The sequence below is a fragment of the Mya arenaria genome, chromosome 12 (assembly GCF_026914265.1).
Source record: "Mya arenaria isolate MELC-2E11 chromosome 12, ASM2691426v1".
NCBI classification, from domain to species: domain Eukaryota; kingdom Metazoa; phylum Mollusca; class Bivalvia; order Myida; family Myidae; genus Mya; species Mya arenaria.
Genome location: NC_069133.1, coordinates 46,050,194 through 46,076,447, shown reverse-complemented (window position 1 = coordinate 46,076,447; position 26,254 = coordinate 46,050,194). Strand labels below are relative to the sequence as shown.

Below are 26,254 nucleotides of genomic sequence, written 5' to 3'. Positions count from 1 at the left end.
GTGTTACTTTAAACAAAATCTGTCCACTAGAATGAAATATACTGTTTTATCTGATATGCTCAAAGCTAACATCAGAAACAAATGTAAACATTCCACACACTTCCGCAGCCATTAACAAAGGTAGCATCTGCTCCAGGAAGACGCCGTAACAATAAGGCGCCGTATACCATTTAATATTTAATGTGAGATTAATGCCCGCAAACAATTTGGATTTAGTTCACTTCCATCGTCACATTCTAGTACCCAAAACACTTGATAAGCTTCTTATTCGACCATCATAATCATAAGCAGAATGAATTTTGATGGTGCCTTGTAGGTTTGCATTGCATGGTTCATGAATGTACATACAATTCTAGTCGGATCTTCACCAAACTCTGCATTTGGTAGGCGGGTTGTACTTCGCTACGTAAGAGCACTTGAACACATCAGGGAATGCAAGTGAATTGGATAAGGCACCCTCGATTCTGTAAATAAAACATTTTATTGTCACCATATTCTAAAACCAAGGATGTTTTTAGTCTGATCCGAGTAAATATTGAGAACAATCAGCGAGGACATAATATACAGGAAACATGATTAACACATAACTAATAATCTGCAAAATATAAATACACTTATATCGGACCTTTTAATTATGCATCCTTACACATTATCCCTTGGAGATTCATAGATTCTTTATATATGTTCTGCACGCCTATTATACACGACATGTATTCTCAACCCCTGCTGTTCTCTACAGCTATAATCTACGCGTTTTGGAACCATTCACTCTCTTTAACATGCTCTATAAATCTACAATAAACTAACATACGTATTTTAACCACTCGCTATTCTATACATGTACTGTACAGCAGCTATACTTTACGAGTTCTTCAACCGACTGCTCAACTATATATGTTCTGTACAGATGCGATACTCTACCATTATTCTCACCTCACGCTTAGCTGTGAATGTTTTGTACAAACGCGTTACACTGCATGCTTTTTTCACCACTTGTTCATCTTTATATGCTCTGTACAGCTGCGAAACACTACACGTATTCTTAACACACGCTTACCTATTGATGCTTTGTACAGCTGCGATTAATACACTTATTTTAAAAACTAGCTTTACATGTTCAGTTCAGAAACACTACACGTATTTCCAAAACTAGCCCACTTTGTCATGATCTGAACAGGTGCAATACACAACAAATATTAACAGTCACTCAACGATAACTGCTCTGAACGTCTGCGATATACTACAAACATATATACCTTTCGCTCAACAATGAATGTTCTGTACAGCTGCAATATACTACACATGTTCTCACTACACGCTCACCTATATATGGTATATGCAGCTGCGATACGCTAAACGTTTTATCGCTCACCTATAAGGACCAGGACTGTGTTTGTCCCTCATGAGGAAATCCGTTACTCCAGACATAGTCCACTTTGAGCAGTACAGTTGGGCGTAGGAGACGAAGAACAACTGTCTGGCGTCAAGGTCCAGTCCTGCAACCGGCTCCTCCTCGCCGTGCTCCTTCATCCATAACTCGTACGCCTATTGGGTCGATTAAATCATCGATTAGAAAATGTATTTCTTACTTCAATTGAACAACGAAATTAAGCTCAAGTTTCTTGCTATTGCTCTTACATGGTAAATCGATCTAAGCAACATAAACTTACTATATGAGCAGCTCGTAAACCACCATTATCTGCTATATTTTCTTCCAACGTTTGAGCTCCTTGTATCTGCCAAAAAGAAAAATGCATAGTAAGACAAAATCAATCTGTTCGTAAAATGGCTTCGGGGGAGCGTTAATACTACGTCTGAGAAATACCTATTGCACCGAGTTCTCGAATTACATCACACTTGGGAAATTTAGTAGTTATATAGCAGAATGGGTCTTCTTTCGTGTTGGATAATTGGCATTACTCCTTCCATTAATCAGGATATTAGTTACATTTAAGGCTAAATGGCCACATAGATTCTACTGTTTTATATATACAAATAACCATGAGTATGAATTTCTGTCAGAAAAAGGTACGTGTTTTTTTTTTTGGTGAACTCGTCTTCGTGTACATAAATGAAGCGAAATATGGAGCAATACAGTTCTCAGGAAATACTTATTTTCATGGAACGTTTACAATTCTACTATATTTATAAAGCACTCCTCACCGTCATGTTTCCTATCTTAAAGTGGTCATACTGGTCCTTCATACAGTGAGTAGTCTCGTTGAACATCTCGGCCGTCACAGGATCCCACCAGTCCCGTAAACGACATTGACCGTCGTACTGCCGACCTGGGACAAATGAGGTGATATTAATGTGACTTACTATCTTCTTATATGAACAGAGTTTCAGAATTAATTAATATTAAAGCAGAAAAAACTTAACATATATTTGACTAGAAATCTAATCCATGCTCGTATTTTAATAGTGTCTACAATATCCACAACTATTTTATAATACTTCAAAACAGACGATATCTCGTTTGGAACCATACGGAAAGTTCGAATACTCCAATGTTTCAAATAACCTCGAGTTTTGATTGCTTTACCCATGTGTTAGTAATACCGTGCTAAACAAATAAAACATACCTTGAATATCAAATGCATGTGTTATTTCGTGACCTATTATTGATCCAATCGCACCAAAGTTTAATGCGCTGAAATGCAAAGCGGAATTATTGAGATCAACTGTTTTTACATAAAATGTCTTTAAAGCCGAAACTTGTTTTTTTCAATATTTTTAAAAAATTTTAAAGTAATCTAACGAATAGGAAATTGATAAAGAAAATAATTGCTTATTTATTTTCACATTTTTATATAATTTAACATAAATATGACTTTTATGTTTAAAAACTACTAAAGAGTAACAATTAACTAAGATTAAAATGTACCTTGGCCCCTCGTGGCTATATATGGGAAGGTGGAAAAGTGCAATGGGAAAGATTATATCGTTCCTGACTGGACTGTAGTCCGACTCTACTGTCACTGGCGGGTTAATCCAGCTGTAAAACAAGGAATAGTAAAATTCCTACAAGGTCCGAATGTATCAGGACCCCATTTCACAAATGCATTAAGAGACTACATCTAATTCAAATGAATTTTACGGTCTTTTAGCGACTTTACAAAATCTATTTTGATGCATAGATGAGAAAATGTAAACTTAAAAAAAATACCATCAGCTATCGGCCTTAGCTCGAAACTGCTCTAGGATGGTTCCATTCTAACCACGGAGCTACTCACCTATTAAGTCTGTCAAACGGTTTACTCAGAGAATTCACCATGTTCGTAATAGTAAACCTTCGCCAGTTAAGCAAATTGTTGAACCAGTTATCGCCAATAGTAAACTGAAACGATAAGTTTGTATAAATACGTTGTAGGGTTAACGTCACTAGAAAAAGAGGGGACAATATTTCATCATGAGAATACGATTTAATAAGAAAGCATCAAATGATAATGAATAAAGAATTACTAATGATATAATTATTATACTAAAATTGATGAATGCAGTGCAATTCGGGTAATCGCAAGACTAATATATACTGGAACAAACGCACTATCTATTATTAAATTGATAAACTTTTATTACTATTCCAATTCAGGCAATTTGGAATGAATTTAGAATTCACTAGATATCCCAGTAAGTCTCGAACGAATCCTGTAATATTGGCTAATTTTTTTTTTGTACAGCCAAATAATCAATTTCATCTATACTTTGAGCTCAAAATTTCGAATATAATGGCAAGTATCACTTCTTCTTTTCCACATTGTTCTAAACACTCTAAATCATCACAATTTATCCCCTTACGTATTTTTCACTGTGTCAAATGTTTCTTATACATTAAACAAATGTTTAATCTCATACTTGCAAAAGCAGAATTTAGCCAATGAATAAAGTTTATTTTTTACTGAATTAGCAAATTACCTATTAGCAAACTTATCTTTTTTCAGTTAAACGCATGCAATACAGAATATGGTATAACGTAGTGAACGATTTAAGAAGTACGCAAGATAAGCTTAGTCTTCCCGGCCGCGATAAACTGTGATGTCGAAAAGTAAATACTTGTTAAAGATCCGTTATCTGTTATGTTTAGAAACTATATTGCCTTAATATATTGAAACGATGAGGTCAATTTAAGCCGTCAATAATTCGTGGCGCTAGGAGCATCTCTTAGTATATATTTAGAAGATTATACTGTCCAAAAGAGGAGAACAGCGTGACACCTCTTAAAGAACTACCTACATTGGTGTAAAACTCGGAAAGGAAAGTGTTGTTGAGAATGAAAGACGGGTAGCTCACTTTCTCAATCATCTCGTCCAGCTGGAATTCAAGGGATAAGGTTAGGCATTATGCTCAAAATGTTCAAAATATATTTTGTTATAGAAATAGCTTTGTTAACCTTAATTAACATTAAGAAGCTTTACGAGTAAAGTGCGTATATGTTGCGTATATTATAAAAATACGAATTGCTAAAATACATATCATTTTGTTTGGCTGAAATCAAGGATAGATTATTAGTCAAACTGACTATTGGATTTATAGTATAGAGGAACAATGTTTTTAAAGGCAAATGTAAAATATTATCGTTTTCAAAATATAATTATTATTATTATTATTATAATTATTATTATTAGATTATAAATATTATGTTTCATTTTTTAACCAAAATGATAGAGACACAGTAAGCTGCTATCTACCTTTTTCTCGGCATTTCCCATTGTCTTTGCGTCCATCCATATCTTTCTCAGGAGGTATTCCTTGAAGGCCCTCTTCACATATGTTACCAGGGTTGTAATCTACAAGTATTTGTTACTATATCATTAACTATAATTACATAATAGTAAATGTTGGAATGTTTTACAACAAATTCATGCAACAACCTTGCCAAAAAGCCGCTCTGAAAGCCAAAACTCAAAAGCATATATTTTTAACAAAAATAGTTGCAAGCAATTAATTGAACATAATAGCTTAACAATTAACCTTTGAAATAAACACGGTACATATTGCACTGCTACGTCCCATACTGTTGTAGTTATTAACATAGTATCGAACCTAAATATGTGCACATATATAATGCAAGCAAGCCAAAAAAGGACATGTACGACGAACCAAATCTACTTAAAGCAAAACATATCAGTGCCAGACGACCAAAATGCAAACCCTAAAGTGAATATCGGCAAAATTAAACCAACTTAAGCACGTTCAAGTTAATAATTTTAAACAGAAACAAAGTTCACATTTTGACATTTTAGAAAAGTTTTTTAATTATTATAAGTAATTTTATCGATTTCATTGTTTAAAAATCATGCAAAATTCGTGAAGCTCTTTTGCCTCCTAAAAAATAAAGTACTACAATCGGTCTCTATTTTTAAGAATAATTACATTTACCTCTAGTTTTTTAACTATAATCCTAACAATGTACTTAAATAATCTCCAAGGTAAATAAATCGGGATACATGGATGGATGACATATTCTGGATACAGAGGGTATCTTGTATTGAACCACAACTACAAACCTTTTTTATGCGTTCATCACCCTTTGAAAGGCAATCAGATCATTATAAAAGTTGGCATTAAAACAATGTTACAACAATGCGATGTAAATTGTTTAATACAACAGCTGTATATGCATTTGGTACAGTATGTAATTAGTTGTTATACGGTAAGGTTACATTAACTAACAAAATGTGAACTAGCAAGCGAAAGGAAATAAAAACAAAACAACTTGGCATGGTTTCTATTGCACTACATTTCCGAATCTGATATATAAATGGAAAGAACTAAAGTGCAATTCACTTAAAGTGAGTCAATGTATAAAAAGCGAAAGTTGAAAGTGTAGTTAAGCGCAAACTTTTCTGCAATCAACTTGTTCTCCTTGCATGAAACAGAATAGGTAATATCAAATAGTTCATTCGCAAGTATAAGGAATGAGTGTAAATATGACGGTGTACCTGAGCAAGAGACGCGTCGATCGTAGTCGCGTTAACATATACGGCAGCGGTAGCGAGTCCTAAGGCTTTGTTGGTGTAAAAGGTACAGCGACGCCAATGCTCACCTTCAGCCTCGATTTCTGTACAACAAAATTCATACGTGAACATAGTAGTCATAAGTAGTATGTCAGCGAGGAAGGCGTGAGTAGTTCAGTGTTTAGTCGCATTCAATTATATAGAGGTAATGAGTAGTTTTGACGCGAGGATAAAATGATGGCCGACCAAATCTTTGCCAGAAAGAAGCAGGAAATGATGTATGTCGATATACATCAGTTCAGATCGGTGATGTCAAAGCCCTTTCATATTTGTTGTCTACAAACTGCTATATAGGGTTCACTTTCCATCAAAGTGCAACCATGAATCATATCATATTATCTTCAACACTTTATGAAGTAGGGTTCGAGATAAGTTATTACCTTCGTCGTGCTTGACATCGGGTTGGAATGTTGTGAGGTCAAAGAAGGGCTTCATGGATCTTGCTAGGCCCAGTAAAACATACCTCTCTAGTATGCTGCAAAGGTAAAATTGAGATTATGAGAGAATATTCTACGATTTCAGGCTGAAAGGTGATGCTTCGATCACGGTCCCGACCATAAGTATGAAAATATAACCTCAGATAGAGTTAAGAAGGTAGTGAAGTTCGTCTTACACTTTATGTGCGGGGTATACAAGGTACCACTGTTGTGAAAAAAGTGAGCAAAAACCATCAATTAAGATAAATTGCTTCTTTACTTTTAAGAAAGAATTCCCTTTTTATTAGAACTGTTGTAAAGAGGGTTACATTTGTGGTTGGATGTAACAACGGTTCATACTCTTTAAGTTGATCTGTGATCAAGTTAAGTTTAATCATATATGATATGAATAAAGTCGCGTCTAGAACGATAGTGCGGTCTTCTTACGTTATTAAACTTATTGCCATTAGAGTGGTATTTAACTAGTGTATGATTGAATTATGTTGTTACTTATGTGTTTTCCCTACAGTAAAATCCGAATAAAAATTTGAAGATTGTCCAGACTCCAATAACATTTGATTAATGAAATACATGCAATACTGATTTTAAATTCGTTTTTAACTAGACCAAGACATTATATTACAAGTTTGCAATTGGTATTTTACACTGTCTGGTGCGCTTTAAAGATTCATTTGATTATAAAAAAATGCTTTTATAATACCGGGGTAAGAACTTACTTTTACTTTTCTTAAAGAACCTCTTTCCTTTCTAAATAAATGCATGAATAGAGAATTGACAATTAGAGTCAAAAGTCTTTGGTGTTTCATTCTACATCACTATAAATACATGTAGATGAAAGTATGTAGGATGTAGATTTGTACTGTGGATTTTTGAAACAATAACCATATAATATACATTCGTATACCTGGTACATAAAACATTTTCTCATTAAACCAACTAGTAATGTATTCAATGTCATGCCTGCAACCAGGAATCCATTGGAGATAGACACTAAACGACAGCAACAAACATGTTCACAAATTGTATGTTTATGTTAGAGTTCAATTTTGACAATCTTCTGAAAGGCGAGCGGGCATACTGCATGTAGATCGCTCTATCTTAAGTAGATCGCTGAATTGGACTCAAGCTTTAGTTATAACTGTTACTCCCAAAACTTATTCAAACTTAAATCATCCCAAATGCACGTTATGTAACTTCTGGAACCTTCAAGCTTCAATGTCATTGCCAATCACTCTAAATTCACAAATACAGTTCTTTTCCTACGATTTATTTGACAAACTTACATTTGTTTGGCTTACTGTTTCGTGGAAACCGTTTGAAATGTTATTCTTACGAACTGTTCAAATAGTAACCCATAATATGTATATATCTTTATATCTTAGTTCTCTCCTACTCGATTTTTATGACAACACATCATTTTCCTACTTTGTACATTTTGATTTGTACCTCTTTTTCTCGTCGTTACTGGAGTACTCATGCACGATATCACAGACTTGTTTGAGCGCCTTCTCGTGTAATACTATCACTTCCGTTTCCGGGTTAACGACAGGGACCGCCTCACTTCCGGCCGACAGGAGACTGTTCATGTAGGACGACCAGTTGATCTGTAACATCGTTGTGTTCGATGTATTCGGTTTGTCATAAAATGCTAAGTTATACTTAATCTTTTAGGCCCACTTGGGATAAAAGGGGAGTGCATATGTTTATTCATTGTGTTGTTTCTTGGGTAAAACCAGAACAGCGTCTATAGATAGTCATCTTTAAGTATAGCACTTTACACTTTAGGATTTCTTTTATGCATTTTACTGTTAACTTTAAATATGATTTGTATCCCACTGAATTACCTTCATGTATTGTTCAATGATTTAGAGATGACCCTAGAGATGCGATCTAAAAGTGTAAACATGAACCCCGTTTAATAACACAGGGTAAACGCCAAAGACATAGAACATAATTCAAAGTTATGGAATATGACAAATGTTCATTTTTGCCAATATTGTGAACAATATAAAGTTGTACTGATTGTTAATCAAATAAAACGTCTTATTCGGCTGGTTAATGAATAAAACAATAGTCATATAATTAAACTTAACCAATGGCATTGGTAACCAGGTTTCTCCTTCTATATGGAACATACAGTTGATTTTTAATACAACTAACAAGTTATATTTATTTAACATGTTGGGTCCTACATAAACAATATTTTAATGAACATTGATTGGAGGTCATTAAAACAATTACCTCCTGAAAAAAGCAATGCTTTATAAACAGCAACATATTATGAGGCTTTTACAAAGTTTTAACAGCGCGCAGAAAATCAATTGTTTTCAGCAATTTTATTTGTATGCATCAATTTGTAAAGCTTTTAATAAAGTGAAATTAGATTCCAAAGTAAATATTTATGAAACAGAATTGATCATTAATTATGTACTCACCATAGTGCATTTAGATTGCAGATCTTTTACAGCCATGGCGTTATATGCCTGTATCCGGTTGTGGATGTGTAGTTCTATATCATGAGCCTGTTAGAGGAAATTGCGGCGATAAAACGACCAGTAAACGGACAGACAAATGTTAGAAATGATTCATGATAAAATGAAAGCAGTGTTTTATTAGTTTGCTAATGACAAACTTTAATGTGTTTGTCTTCGAAACGAACACTGATGATTAACTGCGGACGGTGCGCATCATAAGTTCGGATTACAAATTAATAATTGGAATGAGATTTAAAATTTGCAGAAATGCAATGACTCAATCCAAATTTCGAAATTCTGAATTTAATTTATGATTCGCTTAGGAAACTTCAATTTGCCGCTTGTGTAACTTTGTGTAAACTCCCCTTTAAATTATGTACATTCGTTGGAGCAATTTGGATGTCACCCGTTCTAACATATCATAGTTTTCAATAATGTTAAATTCACGTCATAAAACACTAAGTTGAATTTTATTTCTTTTTATCTGGTGTTCAATAAATAAACTGTCAAGTGTTGTAAGTAATAGTAACCGGCCCCAATTTTCCGAAGTCCCTTATAAAAGGATTAAGCTAAGATTACTATTTTTGTTGGTATTATGTGTGTATTATTCAGAGCTTGGAGAGTTCAAAGAGTTTTAAAGGAACTTATATTTATTATAATCACGATTAACTATTTGATAACGTTAAAGCACGTTTGATAAATATAATAAGACATTTAAGTTTGTTTCGTTTCAGTGTGTCCGTTTGTGTTGTTTAGAAACAAGCCATATACCAGCGAGAGTTGTTTTTCCAGCTCTAGGATGTTATGTGCCTCCTTTTCGGCTTGCTCTTTGGTCTGGTCCCATAGCGCTTGAAGTAGACTTGTCGTCTCGCGCAGGTAATCTCGTACCAGCTTGAATAGAAACAACACAACATGACAATACGAGAAGAAAATGAAAAAAAAATGAACCGTGCTAGGTTCAGTTACGCTGTCTCAGAGTCTGCTTTCAACTTATTAACATCATGCGTTTGACTATTATATTTGTTGCATCAATACTTGCATATTCTTATCTACATAACTATTGTTGAGGTTTCAGAGCGTTTCGTTTATGTTTGCATATATTGGAGCACATGTCAGCATATTTCTAACACCTTTCGCATTCCGTTGTGGGTCTATTTAAAATTCAAAGCCGTGTGAGTCGAAGAAATGGCATGGTTTTTTTGAGACTCAATTTAAAGATCAAAGATTGAAACATTCAAAACAAAGTATCAAATTTCTGCGCTCAAATGCATGCAGCGCAAAAAAGTTCTCCTCGTAAATTAGGAAAAATTAGACCAATTGGAAAGTGCCAACTCAGTGCTATACGTTATATTTCTGTTTTGTTAGAACATGGCAGTGAATTAAAGCAGCGTTATACCATCTCAGACTCCCATTACTGATGTAGTCATTTTGATAAATTGACAGAATATATATGAGATTTATTTAGTGGTGGCTAACGACGAGGAATCTTTTACATTGCTTTTTACATACCTCGGTTACATTCTCCGTTGGATGTGGATGCGTATCCTTAATGTGTGGTTTCTTCGTTGTGGTAGGTTCAGGAGTGTCTGTCGCATCGATGTTGTGTTCAGTGTTTGTGGAGTCTGTCTTGTTGTCTGTCATTTCGATCTGAGTTTCATTTACTTGAGGTTTTGAAGTAGCGTCGTGGTCAGTGCCGTTGATACTGAAAACGATTTAAAGCACAATGCTCTTTTTCCAGTTTTTGTTTCGCAAGTACCTTTTGTACTTGTTATGATAATTATTAACGTAATAGTATAATATTATCATTGTTTTAAACATATCTGTTTATTATTCTTTAAACAAAGCTGTTCATGGGACTCTTTCATTTATTTATTACAGATAATAGAATACAAACTATATCAAACAACCGAGATATTTTCCACTCTGATACTTGTAATGTAAAATGACCCCTCGCAGTGTGGCCTACTTCCTTTTCCAAAAACCGAACTCAAAATCGTCACGTAAACCAACAACCGCAAATGACTATAATAATTCAAATACTGCCCATATTTTAAGAACCATTTAAAAGAAGAGCAGATACCAGACTTCATTTGTTATTGTAATTATATTCTAGAATATCCATAATTGCTCTCAAACGATTGTAATCTGAAATTGTATTATTGTCTTATTTTGCTGAAAAATATCAGTGGATAAATTGGTTTCTTGAGTTTTCTTAATGAAAGCGCCCAATGATATGTAAGAAGTTGCAAGTGGGGCGAATAAACATCTTCTTAAATGCGTCGATTGCAAATTTTTTCGCACTTTTATCCTTAGGGAGAATCTTAACAAATATTATAATAAAATATAACGTAATGTATTTTTTTCGTCAATCAGCTACACTTATAAATATGTAGATTAAGAAAAGAACGTCACACTCTGAGAACCATATGCACTATGGTCGTACTAGTAATCTGCATCCTTCACCTGGATGCAGACCGAAGTGGATGGTATGGTCTAACAGTATAAGACCACCAGATTCACTTGATTGTTTAGGTGGTACTTTTAGGAGGTGGCTGATACCTGTCTGTATTGTTTGAGCTGCGTTCATTGAGCGCCCTCTCGGCCTCCTGTTTGAAGATGTTGTACGGGAACGGTGAGTGACCAGCCTCGATCTGAAAAGTATATTGTTTTGATTTTTTTTGCAGAAATGAGAAATAATATTCCTCTAAATTTCAGTTTTATTAATGTAAGGCAAATTCGAGGTTCACTTGGGTGTGTCTGATATTGATATATCCATGATGAATTAAATGCTGAAATAGCTGTCTGAATATTGACTTTTCAGATATCATAATGATCTGCGACTTCATGTACCTTAATTATATTGACGTTCGGGTTTCTTTCATCTGGTCCAATCATGACTTGGAACAGCGGCCAGGTGTTTAGTTTATGTATGGAAAGAAGCGTTCCAGTCATGTCCCATTTCTGATGCGTAGTGCCTCCCCCGGGGAGCGCCCCTGCCCCGCCGCCACTAGTGACGTTGGTGAGTAGTGATCGAAATTCGCTGAGCGTTTCTGCACGCGACACTTGACTTTCGTCCATGCAACTTCGGTAAAAGTCACGCACCTTCTTCTGCGCGCCTCCATCCATTTTGTGTGTTTCTGCAAGTGATAAACGGGTACCCGTACATATTTAATAACGTCTTTTGTTTAAGCTTGAGACTTAGACTCAGCAATGGGATTTTTAAATCTTACAAAAATGCATAAACATTATCCGTGTTAACGAAGGGTGGTTGGTACGTCAAATTTAAGTAGTTGTATTTCAGATACACAGCTCTTTTCACCATCAATCGATTTCTTAGACATGTTTTACTAGAAAATCAAGATTGATATGTTTGAGTCTTGATACTCAAAATGAATGCGTCAAATATGAAAATATGGGCAAAGGGCAAATGAAACAAATAATAATGATGTGCAGCAAGAGAATTTCGAGGACCTTCAAAGCATCCATTTAACGCTTTATATTTTTGAACATGGTATGGTTCTTTAGTTGAAAGTAACAAGTAGCTTAAAAGCTTCATTATTGTATTCTCTAACCTTTCATCACAAACAATTACTTACCGATGAATGTTTTGAGCATGAACCAGTTTTGATACGCTAGTTCCTGGAAGCGGTCCCACATGGGGTACCCGGGTGGTATAGGCGTCTCCCGCAGCCAGCCACCACATGCGTACTGGTGGAAGTCCTCGCAGGGGTCGGCACTCGGGTCCATGGCAGAAAGGATGGAGCTAGCCGCAGATAGGCAGCCAGGGGACTCGCATTTCGGCGGTACTGGAAAAAGACCCATTTGTAAGAACTGTGTTCTTTAAGACGTACAAACTTATCTGGTTGGAGTATTCACAACGGTCCGTAATCAGGCCCAGGGCGGGAGGATAAAGTCAGCCGCTATCAAGCAACCCGGGGACTCATATTAAGGCGGTACTGGGGGAAATACTTCCTGATCTCTGAATATCTTGAAAGAAAGACGATTTAAATATGTCTGCAGTGAGCGTAAATATATAAAGAGCACTACGAATAAATTAATATTCAAGCATAGCAATACATTTTTGTTTTAATGTTTTTACATGCCCATTCCCGCGAACTTTCGAGAAAGGGATTCTTTTGCTTTCAAAATATAAGTAGCCCTCGTTTAATCGTTGTATACCTTTGACCTCATCCTTCCCATCCATGTGCGCAGCGAGCACAATAATTACGACAAAAGCAACGAGCGCCAGCACGATGAGGCCTTTCTCGGGGCCGGTCAGAGCGCGCCGCCTCTTACACGGAACACACGTGCAAAGAGGCCCGTCCTCGTATTCCAGCATATCATCCTCAGAGCCCCACCGATTGTCTGCGTACGGCGACTCCTGCATCTGAAAGGAAAATAATCAGAATAATTATTGTTATGTACATACGCGAGAATTCGGAAAGAAATCCAATATGTTAACAATATCATTCCAGCGCAAATACCTTTGGAACATATTTGGTTTGGTATAAATATAATGAAACCGTTGGTTAAAATATGATACACTATTACAGTGTAATGCACACGATCAATGAATGATCCTGGATTGAAAAGGTACAAAGTGTATCCATGTACATACACGTGTACTATTCTATTTTTACCAAACCTATTACAAATTATAGCCGTAAGGATTTTTCGCATTTTATTTACTCCAAAACTAATTTGCTTTTCCTTGAATTTCATCTCGACAGAACCGTCCAAAACCTATGATCAAGTATTTGAAGCACTAAAGGGAAGCGCATTCCTGGATCTACTAATACCCACACCGCCACCCAACTATCCAGACAAATATGGTTGACAATCAAGGAATTGTGCAGAACCTATTTATGTTATGTACATACTTACATCGACGGATACAGTATATGACTGCTTATGCACGTATTGTGTATTTTATTGTCAGCGAAACATGCTATTATCAGTATGTCTAGGTTTATTCTTGACCTTGAGAAAAAAATAAACCCCTTGATGCGACGCAGTTTAAGCAAACAGACGTATTATCGAAAACAACAATCACAAAGTCTCATACCAATACAGTAACAATAAAACCTAATACATATTTTTGCTAAATCAGTAGTACCCTGTTGAAATTTTACAATTGCATGTAAAACTAGGTCATTATGTATCAACCAAAGGCCTTTAAACAATTATCCTGAACTTTTACTATTGCGTGGTAAAGTGTGTGTACAGTATGAACTGCTGTTTTAGACGAGTGTACCCGTGATGCATTGATGCTATGCTGGTACATGAACGTTGCATTTGTTTGTTTGAAGATGATATATACTAAATATGTGTACTGTCAAAGAACCTTCTTCCTGAAAGGTATCGTATATATGCGTTTAACGGCCAAAATAGAAAAAAAATAATCAAGGACATGCACTTGATTTGTTAGTTCACATAACTTAGTTACCACCCCTCTTGAAGCGCCGGGAATGGTAGTGTAGGTAGAGTTCTTGAAATGTTTGATCAGCCCTCGTGCAGACTCGCTGTAGTCGCCATTTTTGTTGCCCTAGTGACGGATGGGGAAAAGCAATCACGTGCAAAGTGGGTAGAACAAGAATCAAGCAAAGAAAAAAGGAACAAACAAAAATAAATGTAAATGCCTTTGTGTGACCAAAGAAGAATAACATTACAAAACACGGTAAAGTGAAAATGAAACAAATTAAACTTAAAAAAGATTGTAAAAAATAACAACTCCACAAGTAAGACAACAGTTTCGGATGTTGAAAACATCAACCTTACATAATGCAACAGATGTATGTTCTTCATGACATTTGATGTTGAGAGGCCAATAATGTTGACCTTGGCAATGAATATTATCCTTGTTTAGGGTGTGGAAGTAAAATAAAACAAATGCTTTCAAAATACCTTTCCAAAGTCCATACTTATGTTATAAATGCAGTAAACTTAAATAATGAAATGCAATTATTATTTTTCAAAGAGAAAGTAGGCAATGGCCTTCGGAATGGAACTACGGTCAGAACAGAACCAGTATTCATTCACGGTAAGGCAATTTGAGGGTGTGGTTTGCTTGTGGTGTTCGCGTTTGTGTATGTGGTGTCAGATTGTTTTTGATGTTTGTGTATGTGGTGTCAGATTGTTTTTGGTGTTTGTGTATGTGGTGTCAGATTGTTTTTGATGTTTGTGTATGTGGTGTCAGATTGTTTTTGGTGTTTGTGTATGTGGTGTCAGATTGTTTTTGGTGTTTGTGTTTGTTGTGTTAATATGTTTGTGTCTCTCGTTTAAATGTATCCTTGCCTTGTGCCCCTAAACAGGGTTTATTTTGAATGTTCGACTTAAGTTCCTGTAGTTTTCACGGTAATATTGAATGCCGGTAAGTATTTTTTTTTATTTAAAAGGGATACCAATGATGATGCCTTATCCTTGTAAAGTTAAGGGTTTCACGTGGAAAGATTAACATATATTTGTTATTAACATAGTTCAAATAGTGGAACTTTAATGACATTCGTTTAAAAGCAACTACTCAAACCAAGGTTTTAGGGAGATAAATAAGGATACGCAACACTAACAAAATGATTATCAACGCAAGAAGCATACCGGTCCAGCATCTATGAAAGGAATTGTGAGGTAACGTTCAAAAGCGCAACCGCAGGTAAAAAATATATAGAAACATTTCTGTTCACATTCCCATGTCAGCAGCTGAAGACATTTGCGTGCGATAAAGCAAATATGATATGGTGGACGGATGTATTGATTGCAAAATATAACCATGCGTGTGCATTAAGATGAAGAAAAAATGCATTTTATTCCCATACGAGCATTGGTTTTAGGCTGAAAGAGTGCAATTCCGAAACAGCCGATTTTTATGATATCATTTTCAATTTTATCCACGTGAGGATTGGTGAGCTGATTAAATTATCCTTTATGTTTAAACTATACTTTAAAAAAAACTAGGTGACGCCCCAGCAGAGGCGAGTGAGTGAAATTATTTGTTCGTTCTAAAAGATGTTTAGTACTTCAAGTAGATCATTTTACAGTATCTATAGTCATTTTGCACTAAATGAAATTGATTGGGATTTTTTGTATTTAGAGAAATGTTAGCAAGTAACATCGTAAACGTGACATTTCCATTCAAGTCAACATATCTCATATATTTTTCGTTTTACCTCCTTTGAAGTATGCAAAGCAATTTATCAAAATAAAAAGTTAATACAAAATATAAATCACAGTATCTCTTAAAGGAACTTAAATCTCATATTTTAATCGCAAATCAATTTGTTCAATCATTTCAATTGACATTTAGAATTACAATGGTATCATGTCAGTCGTATCTATTTTGAAAAACATCAAATAACTTTGACGTCATCGATTTGCAACAACGAGATATTGTCATTTTGAAAAGTCACGAATTTCATCTTCGAAATTCGCATCATCACTAAAACTGGATGTCTGAACACTCATTTTCAATTTACCGACAAAAAGCATCTGCCGCTGTGTTGGCAGTTTTTTATGTGTCTCATCCGGACAATATGATTCTTAACATTAATGCCTGATTTTGTAAGAATCTCAGACACATGGTCAAACTAATGCGATTTAACAAAAACACTATTGTAACCAACCTCTTTGTTTTGAATTACTTTAAAGTGCGTGTATTTTATTTTAAACAGCTTCTTTCAACACAGTTATAGTTACCTCGCCAAATAACGGTATGTTTGATGTTGTTAAACATAGTGGCTTGTGATAATAGATCTAACATACCTTAAAGTACTTCCAAATATGGAACAGAAGAAAGAACTGACTTTCCTATAGCGGACGTGACCGTCAAAAATATCACATGACTATCATACAGAATAATGGCTGTTTGGAACACATGAAATCACAAGCATCGATGCATTTGAAAACTTTAGGTCAGCAATCTCAACTAGTTTCAAACGTTCATTGTAGTCAGTTTTATGAAAATGTCAGTTCAATATGTATTTTTTGTTTCACATGTTCCTTCTGTATAATTAGTATGTTCTCTTTAAAGCCAATCATGTAAAAATCACAAGGTTTTTTATCCCCGTTGTCCAGTAAGATGACTCATCAATCCACTAGGAAAATTTGATCTTCACTAAATATATCCTATTTACCCTTTCTTCCACAAACAAATGTCAATATACAAATCCCGTAAAATACACGATTTCATCTTCAGACGGATTCAGAATTATTTATTATTAAGGAAGCTTCTTTTATGACCAGGCACTCTAATAAAGCCTGTTTTACAACTGCTCAGTGTCAAAGAGCCGACATACATCATGTCTTACAATACCTCGGAAATACGAATAATACCAAAACATACAATACGCAAAGAAATTTCTTGAAAACAAATCTTATGACGCGAGTAGACAAAAGGGTATGAGAAAAGAAATTAATTGCCCGGAAGACACTTCATGTCTTTTTCAACTTTTATATTTGAAGCTTACTTTGGTTTGTACTGTTTACATGTTCATAGGTACATTTTAAACAAGTTGATAATGAAGGACCATACCAGTTCATACTAAAATTATGAATAAACACATGATTATTAAATTGATTATATTAGTACATCTGTTTTATTATGAGAAGGTGCTCTGTTATTAACGGTTTTAAGTTGTACACCAGTTGCATAAACATCTCTGTAAGTGTTATGTTGCTTGATGTGAGCACATGCATGGTTTTGTTTCGCTTTATTACCATCATTAACTTAATAAAAAAACAGGAGTATATGTTGATTTGACAAATTCTTCTATAATGTTTACGTTTAAACCCAATATCTATCAATGCTTATATGGTGATGCAAGTGTCCTCTGCCTGTTGTGTGTCTCTCCGTTCAGTGGTTATTAGGCCTAAACGTTTTATTATTATTATTATTTCTTGGTTAGCTCCTGTAGTTTAACATTATATGTTTGTCTTACTAGTTTCCTTGTTAAATCACAATGTTGAAGAAATGATTTCATGTCAGTTCCCAACAAGGTTAGGATGTATGCACATAGCGGAGCTCGATGACCAAATTAGCCAGAGTATCCCATATTATTGATCTTAATATACTGATTACTCCCCTTGCCAGTTGACAGCACAATCTGTCTCTTACAAGGGACTTATTCTTCCTATTGCTCCTAGAACATCTCGAAAACAAATGATCGCATTAAGCGCACTAGTCTGATGAATTAGCGCTTGTTCCATGCCGATTGGATGCTCCAACAATTATGTTATACTAGAAAATTGAAATAACGAGCTAGTTTTCCAAAATAATTTTTTGCATCCGTTCACGATTCTAGGGAACACTTATTTTGATAAATCAAATTGTGTTTAGTTTGTTCGCATGCCGTATAGGCTTTGTCTCATTAACAACACTGTTAATTATGTTTATTAAGTTTAGAATCAATTTGTTTGATTGCCTACCGATTAGGCTTTGCCTGATTTAAAATGATTGAACTTGTGTGTAGAATCAATACCAATTGTCATCAAGAATATACTGTTGAATGAATCTATGCATCTACTGACATGCTTCCATTTAAAAATGAAATATATATATATATAACGAGCCCGTTACACTGAGATCTACGTATAATTATTTACCTCACTCGCAGCCAATAAAAGTATCAGCTGCTGTTTCAGAATTTTGTCTTCACGAGCAAATATATTTACGTACGTACTAAACTGGGAAGTAAAACTGTTATAATTATATTTATACACTGCTGATAAGTACTATCTGTGGACATGCACAACTGGCTACAACATAAACCTGACGACAAATCATGGCATTGCAAAATTAGCACCTTCGGCGTACGCTTCTTATGGAACACCTTATGCCCTGTATACTACAAGAACATTGACACATACAACCAATTATTGAATCAGGAACGATTTTTCTCTAATAGTGTTTTTGATACTATTTAATTACATAAATCGGATTTGAGAGTACAAGTCTTGGAAAGTTAATTTATAAAAAAACAGTCATTTTTTTCTTGACAATTGTTGACATTTGTAGTAAAAGCATGTTTTTTTGTGCAATTTTATTTTTCGGAATGTTAATATTACTGCTGTCCAGTATCTGAATAAAGTCCAAACAATTGTACGTTTACATATTTTTTTTATGATTTTGGACATGGCAAATCCTTCTCGACGTATTGGATAAGAAGAATCCCGTATGCTACGTCTATCATTTTAGACTAGATTGTGACTATGTAAAACACGACATAAAATGGGGAAAAAGACGAGCATAATGGTAGGTTTATAACAAATACATTGCCGATGAAGAAGCATGGTAGCAAATACTGGGATTAATGTTCTTGGGCAAATATAGATGTAACGTTGGTAATACTTAAGGTATCTATACAGTATATTTCCGCGAATTTCCCGACACCCATCGTAGTATTGAGTTTTATCTAAATATGTAGGCGCTCAAGGTCCCTACCCCCGATTGTTAGTTCATCAAGGCATTGGCAATGATGTTAATTATGGTACCTGGATACCTCATACATGTTTTCAATCATTTGAAAAAGTATTGCTGACTGAGTCCTAACAAATACAATACACATCAGTTGTTGAGTTTGTTTTCCAAAGACATTACCATTTTTACTTTCTCTTTCATATTAAATGAAAAAAGTGTATTTAAGAGTTATGATAACGTTTTCATTGATTTGGACAATGGCAAACTGTTTTTGTTTTATAAAATATTGTTTTTACAATAAGCCGTCTCTTTTGTCATTTGCGTATATTTTAATAGCACTAGAAATTATCGAGTCTTCGAAGAAGGAAACAAGCAGATTTGGAAATCATAAGCGTAAATAACATATGATAAGGACCTAAAAACAATGCCTGGACATGACATACACGCAATAACTGTGATGTTCTCTTATGCTTAGGGAAAAAGGGAACGTAATGAGGTTGACACTTTTATTTTTATCATTTTATGCCCATTACAGTAGGCTTGTCTTGCACTGAATACAACTAAAATGTTTTGAGTCCGTTTGACTATATAAAACACAACATAAATTCGGGAAAAGACGAGCATAATGGTAGGTTTATAACAAATATATTGCCGATGAAAAGCTTTGTAGCAAATACTATGATACAGTGTATGTTTAAATGTTCTTAGGCAAATATAGATGTATCGTTGGTTACTATATCTATACAGTATATTTCCGCGAACTTCTCGGACACCCATCATAGTATTGTGTTTTATCTAAATATGTAGGGACTGAAGCACGCCCCCCCCCCCCCCCTCCATTGTCAGTTCGCCAAGACATTGGCAATGATGTTAATTATGGTACCTGAATACCTTATATAAGTTTGCAATCATTTGAAAAAGGTATTGCTGACTGAGTTCTAACATATTTGTGGGTCGGATACCTTAATTGGCATTGGTAGCACAAGTGCAGAAAGGAATCTGACATCTTATCAACTTCCATCTACGCCTTTTTGAAAATATTTACCTTTATGTTGGATCGTCCATTTTCATTAAGCGGCTCGTTTTCTTCTATGCACGTCGTCCTGAAGAGAAAATTAAGTTACCATTAAAATTCATAGATGACTGGTACCATTCGTATTCTCGCCCTGTACTTTATTCTGGTATTGTACCTGTAACCTTAACAACTACAATACACATCAGTTGAGTTTGTTTTTCAAAGACATCACCACTTTTATTTCATTTTTCACATCGAATGAAAATAAGTCTATTAAAGAAGTATTTCAATGTTAACGTTTTGATTGATTTGGACAACCATAGCAATGGCAATTTTTTTTTGTTTTATTAAATAATCTCTTTTCGACAACAAGCCGTCTCTTAACATCCGGGGTAATTACCGAGTCTCCAAAGAAGGAAACAAGCAGATTTGGAAAGCATTAGAGTAAATAACATATGATAAGGACCTAAAACAAGTAACTGGACTTGACAGCATACAAAAACTGTGATGTCCTCTTTTCCTTAGGGGAAAAAGGGAACATATTCAGGTTGACACTTTCATTTAAAACAATTCAAGCCCATATAAGAAGTCTTGCACTGAATACAATTAAAATGTTTTGCATAAAAGGTTCATCAACCCAAGGGTAGACCATATCTTTAAAATTCATCACTAAGTAAACTTCCATATACATGCAACACAACATCTGTCTTCAACTATGTTTGATTGAAATTGACATCAAAAGCAATGACAAGATATTTGGGTTTTATTTCATCAACTGGTTTCTCATAACAAGCTGTCTATTTTGTCATTCAGGGAAATTACTGAATCTCTTAAGACGGAAACAAGCAGATTTGGAGAACATTAGCGGACATAACATACAATTAGGACCTCCAACAAAGCAACTGGACATGACAGACATGTGATACTGAGGGGAAAAATGAAAAAAATGTTGAGGTTGACACTTTCGCTGTCAACATTGTATAATCATATAGGTAGGTTTGTTTTGCACCAAATACTACTTAAACGCTTTACATAAAACATAAGTTTATTCTAATTGTAGATCTTTTCTTTCAATTTCCTCACTGGGCAGACTTTAATATGCATGCATCATTTCACTTGTCCACATACATGTATGATTGATATTCATAGCATTGGCAACACTTGCGGGTTTAATTAACTAACAAAATTCTCAAAGCAAGTCTTCTGTTCCGTCCACGACGTATATTTCCAATATTCCGGGAAATTACCATGTCAACAAAGACGGAAACAAGCATGTGTTTTATAACATTAGCGGATATTGATACTTTCATTGTCAACCTATGCCTGTTAATTCCAGTACATTTGGCTGAAACAGTATACGAACCATGAAGTTTTTGTAATGCAAATTTTCAATTTGCCACTGCCTTATAGAGAAAATCCATCTATTCGCCGTAAACAGAGAACATTTAACAGACAAATTAATACATCTTTACTCCCACGTTTTTTTTCCGACAAATATAATTGTAATGAAATATCAGCTAACATTTCCATGATGATAATCTATCGACCAATACATCCTCTAAACTTCTGTTAAAAATAAAATGTATAATAAATACTATTAAAACAAACAGTCATATACGTTGACTGGTCGTTTTAAAGTCCTCCAAAAGAAAACACCAAAATCAAAATAGAAATTTCTGTAAATTTAAAATAAATTACCATAGACAATAATGATATCAGAACAAACTATTAAAACACCAACATGACAAGATTAGTGCGAAACCTTATCCCGAGCCAGCATTAATCACACTGGGAAAGTACAGTTTTATCCCCTGGTTATTTTTAAGAGTCTAAGATGCAATACCATGTCTGCAAACCATTGCATTTAGACAGTCATGTAACGTTATTTATAGTTAGACTACATACTTTGTCTTTTATTTTAGAGAATCGTATATTAGTATTAAAAATGACAGACTCATAAAAGATCAATTGTTCTTATTTTATCAAAACTAGTGAAAGAAGAACAAAGAGAAAACATTTATCTTGAAGCACGAATACACCAATAGTTTCAATCAAATACCAATCACTATATGAATAGCTAGGGACATGTCATGTAGCAGAGCAGACTTTTATTCACCTAGATCAATGCTTAGCCCCACCTGTTTTGTGGGCAACGGCAAGAGCCGGGAATTTCAGACAAACTGAAAATTTTCTTGTCTAAATCCTAATCCTAATTCAGCAGAATTTTTTTTTTACATTTGTTGACACTATTGTTTAATTTGACAAATACTCAAACTGTCATATTTTGAGCTATTATCAATATTGAAATAGTTCGTGACCAAGCTTTGCTGTTGGTTGCACGCATGTTCGACGTTTGACCTGATCAGCACGCAACATGTCTTGGCAAAGCTTTGACCTTAGGGTTAAGGTTTTAACAATAGTTAAGAATAACAATGCTAAGATGGTTTAACAGTGGTTATGTTGATAAGTTAGATGTAAAGTTCTGATTGGTAATACAAGTACACTACCAGTGGCGTCACGCGTATAACAAAAAACACACACATCCAAAACAGTGTATATTTTAAAGCATGATTTTTTGTAAACTTTCTTTACCATTGAATGAATACACACTAGAGCAAAACTGTTAATATGATCACAGGTGTGTCTGAATAAGTTTGTCCTATTTTTTGAGTAATTCTTTATATCTTAAATCTCACATTTATCTTTAATAGAAACTAACAAAATACCTGACACAATCCTGAGTGATTTTGAAGTCCTGTTGGTACAAACAATAACTACTTCAGTCATTTTAACAAAATGGTCATGTGTCCCATACGAAATCATAATTCACTTTGAACAGACTGACATAATGCCTTCTTCATGTTACCTTTATGTAAATCTACACAATCCTAAAGTTGAGTAAAAATGATGAACTTATGTAGCTTGTTCGTCTACAATAATCCTTCACGAATGTATTTTACAGAAAGATTACTGACCCTGTGTATAAAACTGCTTTTGTTCAAGGGCCTTTGATCACACAGAACAAGATGTTTGGTAATGTCCCAAACTGTTCCGTATAATCCAATAATGAAAGGCTCAAAAATGCATTTTGTGGAAGTTTGATCGTAGTTTTTTATTTGAGAACACTTCTGCTAAAGTGTTTGGTAAACTTTGTAACGCTCTAGAAAAGTTGAAGAACTCCGCTGAAGTATATTTGCCGTTTTTAACAGAATTTCCACATAACTAAAGTTGTTCATATTGAAGTATAAGCTGAAAGGCTCTTGCTTTTCTGACATAATTCCGTTCGTGAATTCAATCTCTCGAATCACTATTGGTGTTCAATAAAACATCTTTAGTCGTTCCTCAACTTCAGTATTTCAATTATCCTGTGGTTTAATAACTTGATAAATTTACTTGCCTTTTTTAAAATGTTAAAAACACTTTACTTATTTTTTGATGGCAATGAAAATTTAAAAAAATGACTTAAGTTACGAAATGTTTCAAGTTGGGCTTGAAAATTAAATACAGGCCCAGATGAACGAGTAGTTGTAAAAAAAATATGTGAAGGACACTGTCTTAAAAAAAGAAAATAGTAAAGCCTGTTTACGTTGAAACGCTTTTAATGCAAGTTATACGCTTATTATAGTATAAGTTTCGCTACTCTATAAAAAAGGATATACTCTGTCAAACAAGATGTATTGGATTTACATTAAACCCAGTCTCTACACAATTATACACATTGATAAGTGTACAGGTTAGAGCTGATATGGTAATAAATGACTGCCTCTATTTGTTCCATGTATCCTAATGGGTGGTGTTTCTCATCTTTTTCGAATGATAATAGATGTGGAGACATTATTTGGAAGCGGACAACATGGCCGATATATGTAACGGTAGGCATCGAAACATTCTGGTCTTTCGAAAATACCAACAATGCCTTTTACCCTATTCTAGGAGCATAGAAAAATACTATGAATTTCGGTTTCAAAGTTGGTTTTCAGAAAGTGATTTGGACGGTTAAATGTGTTTACCAGTCGGATTGAAATATCCGACCATTCAGCATGTCCGGTAGCAGTTAAAGATTCTTGACGCGTGACTGAGGGTTGGATTTTTCAGATTGATGGGTTTTCATTCTTTCATTCGTTAAATCTTTAAATTGCGTCCAAAATATAAGCAAAAATATGATCTAATTACATTTAACAACAAAACGAGTGCGTTATTTATTGACGTATTGATGTATATATTTTTTTATTTAATATTTACCTTGTTTAAAATGATTAATCTCATTCTGTAATTTGAATGAGTGGAAGATAAAAGCATTTTCAGCACGGTCATAGTCAGCGGAAATGCCCATTTGGTGTAATTCAAAACCCGTTTCGAATTAATAATGTCTAAAACGAATACAAGTAATTTCACCCTGTTTGTGTACATAAATTGCAGCTTTATTTTGTATGCATCAAAAATAAATTGTTTTTATTCACTCAATACAATCACAAATCAAACGGCAGATGCAGAAATCGTAAGTCTTTAACTTTCATTTTCAATTTGCCTTTGCCATTTGCGCGCTAATCGAGTGATTTAATCTTCTGCAGTGCTGAGAAATTGAACAAAGGCAATCCGTTATGAGCACTATCATGACAATATCAATACGTGCACCGACTTCCTTAAAAACTATTTGTCTAGAAAAGGTGATTATGTATGCTGGTAACAAGATAACTTGACAAGTTTTGTTACAAGGCATTGTTCTTATTGCCTTCACACAGTTCCTCTTAAATCTTTCGAAGCAAAATACAAAAACGCGCTCTGCCAAAATCACTGAGAAAACAATACCAATGCAAGAACTTGATTTTCTTCAAACAATGTTTGGGAAAATATAACGTCAAGAACAACATTATATTTTGCATGAACAATTTTCCAGAATAAATATTTATGAGGTACAACATAAAACGTTAGTAGGCATCACACTGTTTAGTCAATCGTGTAAATTATTAATTTCACTCTTTATAGCAAATTAGATTTACTTAAATGAATATGCTTCAACGATTTTTCCATGTCAGGCCATTGTGAAATAATGAATATTTTATTAAGAGTCTCGTTAAGGGAAATTCATTGCAATGTTTTGTTATGTTGCGGCTATATGCATATTAAAGTGTTTCAGGAGTTAACTCATGCACAGTATTTCGTCCATATTATTTATCTTCTGGCCCTTTAGGATCAGGCATTGGACATTGTGCCTGTATGTTAAGTTTATGACAATATGTGCAAAAAATAGTATTGTCCTTTAAGTTATGTGGTTCCAAACAGTGTTTGTAGTAAATTTAGTTTGTTTTGCGACCTAGTCTACGCATTGATTTTGTATTCTAAGTGATATTGGCAGTTTGCCTAATGTATTTTATACCAACTTAAAACAATAGGAAAGGTTTTTTAAAGTAATTATTTTCTATTAATTCGGTGATCTTGCATGTGTTATACGTGTAAATTGAGTGTATTTAACATTGCATTTATTTCAAAACAATCTTGGACGATATATTACGTTGAATTAAGTATCTGCATTTTGAGAATCAAATAGAAATACCTTAGTGAGTTTGGAGTCCTGTTGGTGCAAACAAAAGTCACATCCGGTATATCATCAAACACTTCATGTGTACCATATGACGTCATAACTCACGTGCAATATAGTTCCGTAACTACTACCATAATTAGTACCATGAATGTATCACAAATAGTTATTGAAATATTAAGAGTAGAAACGTTTTTAGCTGTCAAAGAACACACAATATAAAACAAAACTGCATTATAAGTTTCAGTATATCATCTGAACAAATGCAACTTAACCAAGGCTTTTAACAATATAAAAAGCGACGTTCACTAAGGTGCCAACCTCTTGCATGTTATCCAATAATGAAAATATTCTTGTTGTA

General features: G+C 34.4%; 1 protein-coding gene across 1 annotated transcript; it reads right to left on the bottom strand.

Annotated features, from left to right (window-relative positions):
* Positions 1 to 254: 254 nt before the first annotated feature.
* Positions 255 to 26,033, bottom strand: LOC128212260 (endothelin-converting enzyme homolog). Its single transcript, XM_052917627.1, has 23 exons — positions 25,909 to 26,033; positions 20,385 to 20,442; positions 14,378 to 14,476; positions 13,111 to 13,318; positions 12,528 to 12,737; positions 11,782 to 12,068; positions 11,491 to 11,582; positions 10,441 to 10,633; positions 9,703 to 9,822; positions 8,893 to 8,979; positions 7,904 to 8,061; positions 6,401 to 6,495; positions 5,946 to 6,064; positions 5,511 to 5,531; positions 4,692 to 4,790; positions 4,237 to 4,314; positions 3,237 to 3,340; positions 2,888 to 2,998; positions 2,586 to 2,653; positions 2,164 to 2,288; positions 1,671 to 1,736; positions 1,373 to 1,545; positions 255 to 464 (listed from the first exon to the last, which is right to left on the bottom strand). The coding sequence occupies exons 1-23, from the start codon at positions 25,992 to 25,994 to the stop codon at positions 365 to 367; spliced, it is 2,757 nt and encodes a 918-aa protein (XP_052773587.1). The 5' UTR covers positions 25,995 to 26,033; the 3' UTR covers positions 255 to 364.
* Positions 26,034 to 26,254: the final 221 nt, after the last annotated feature.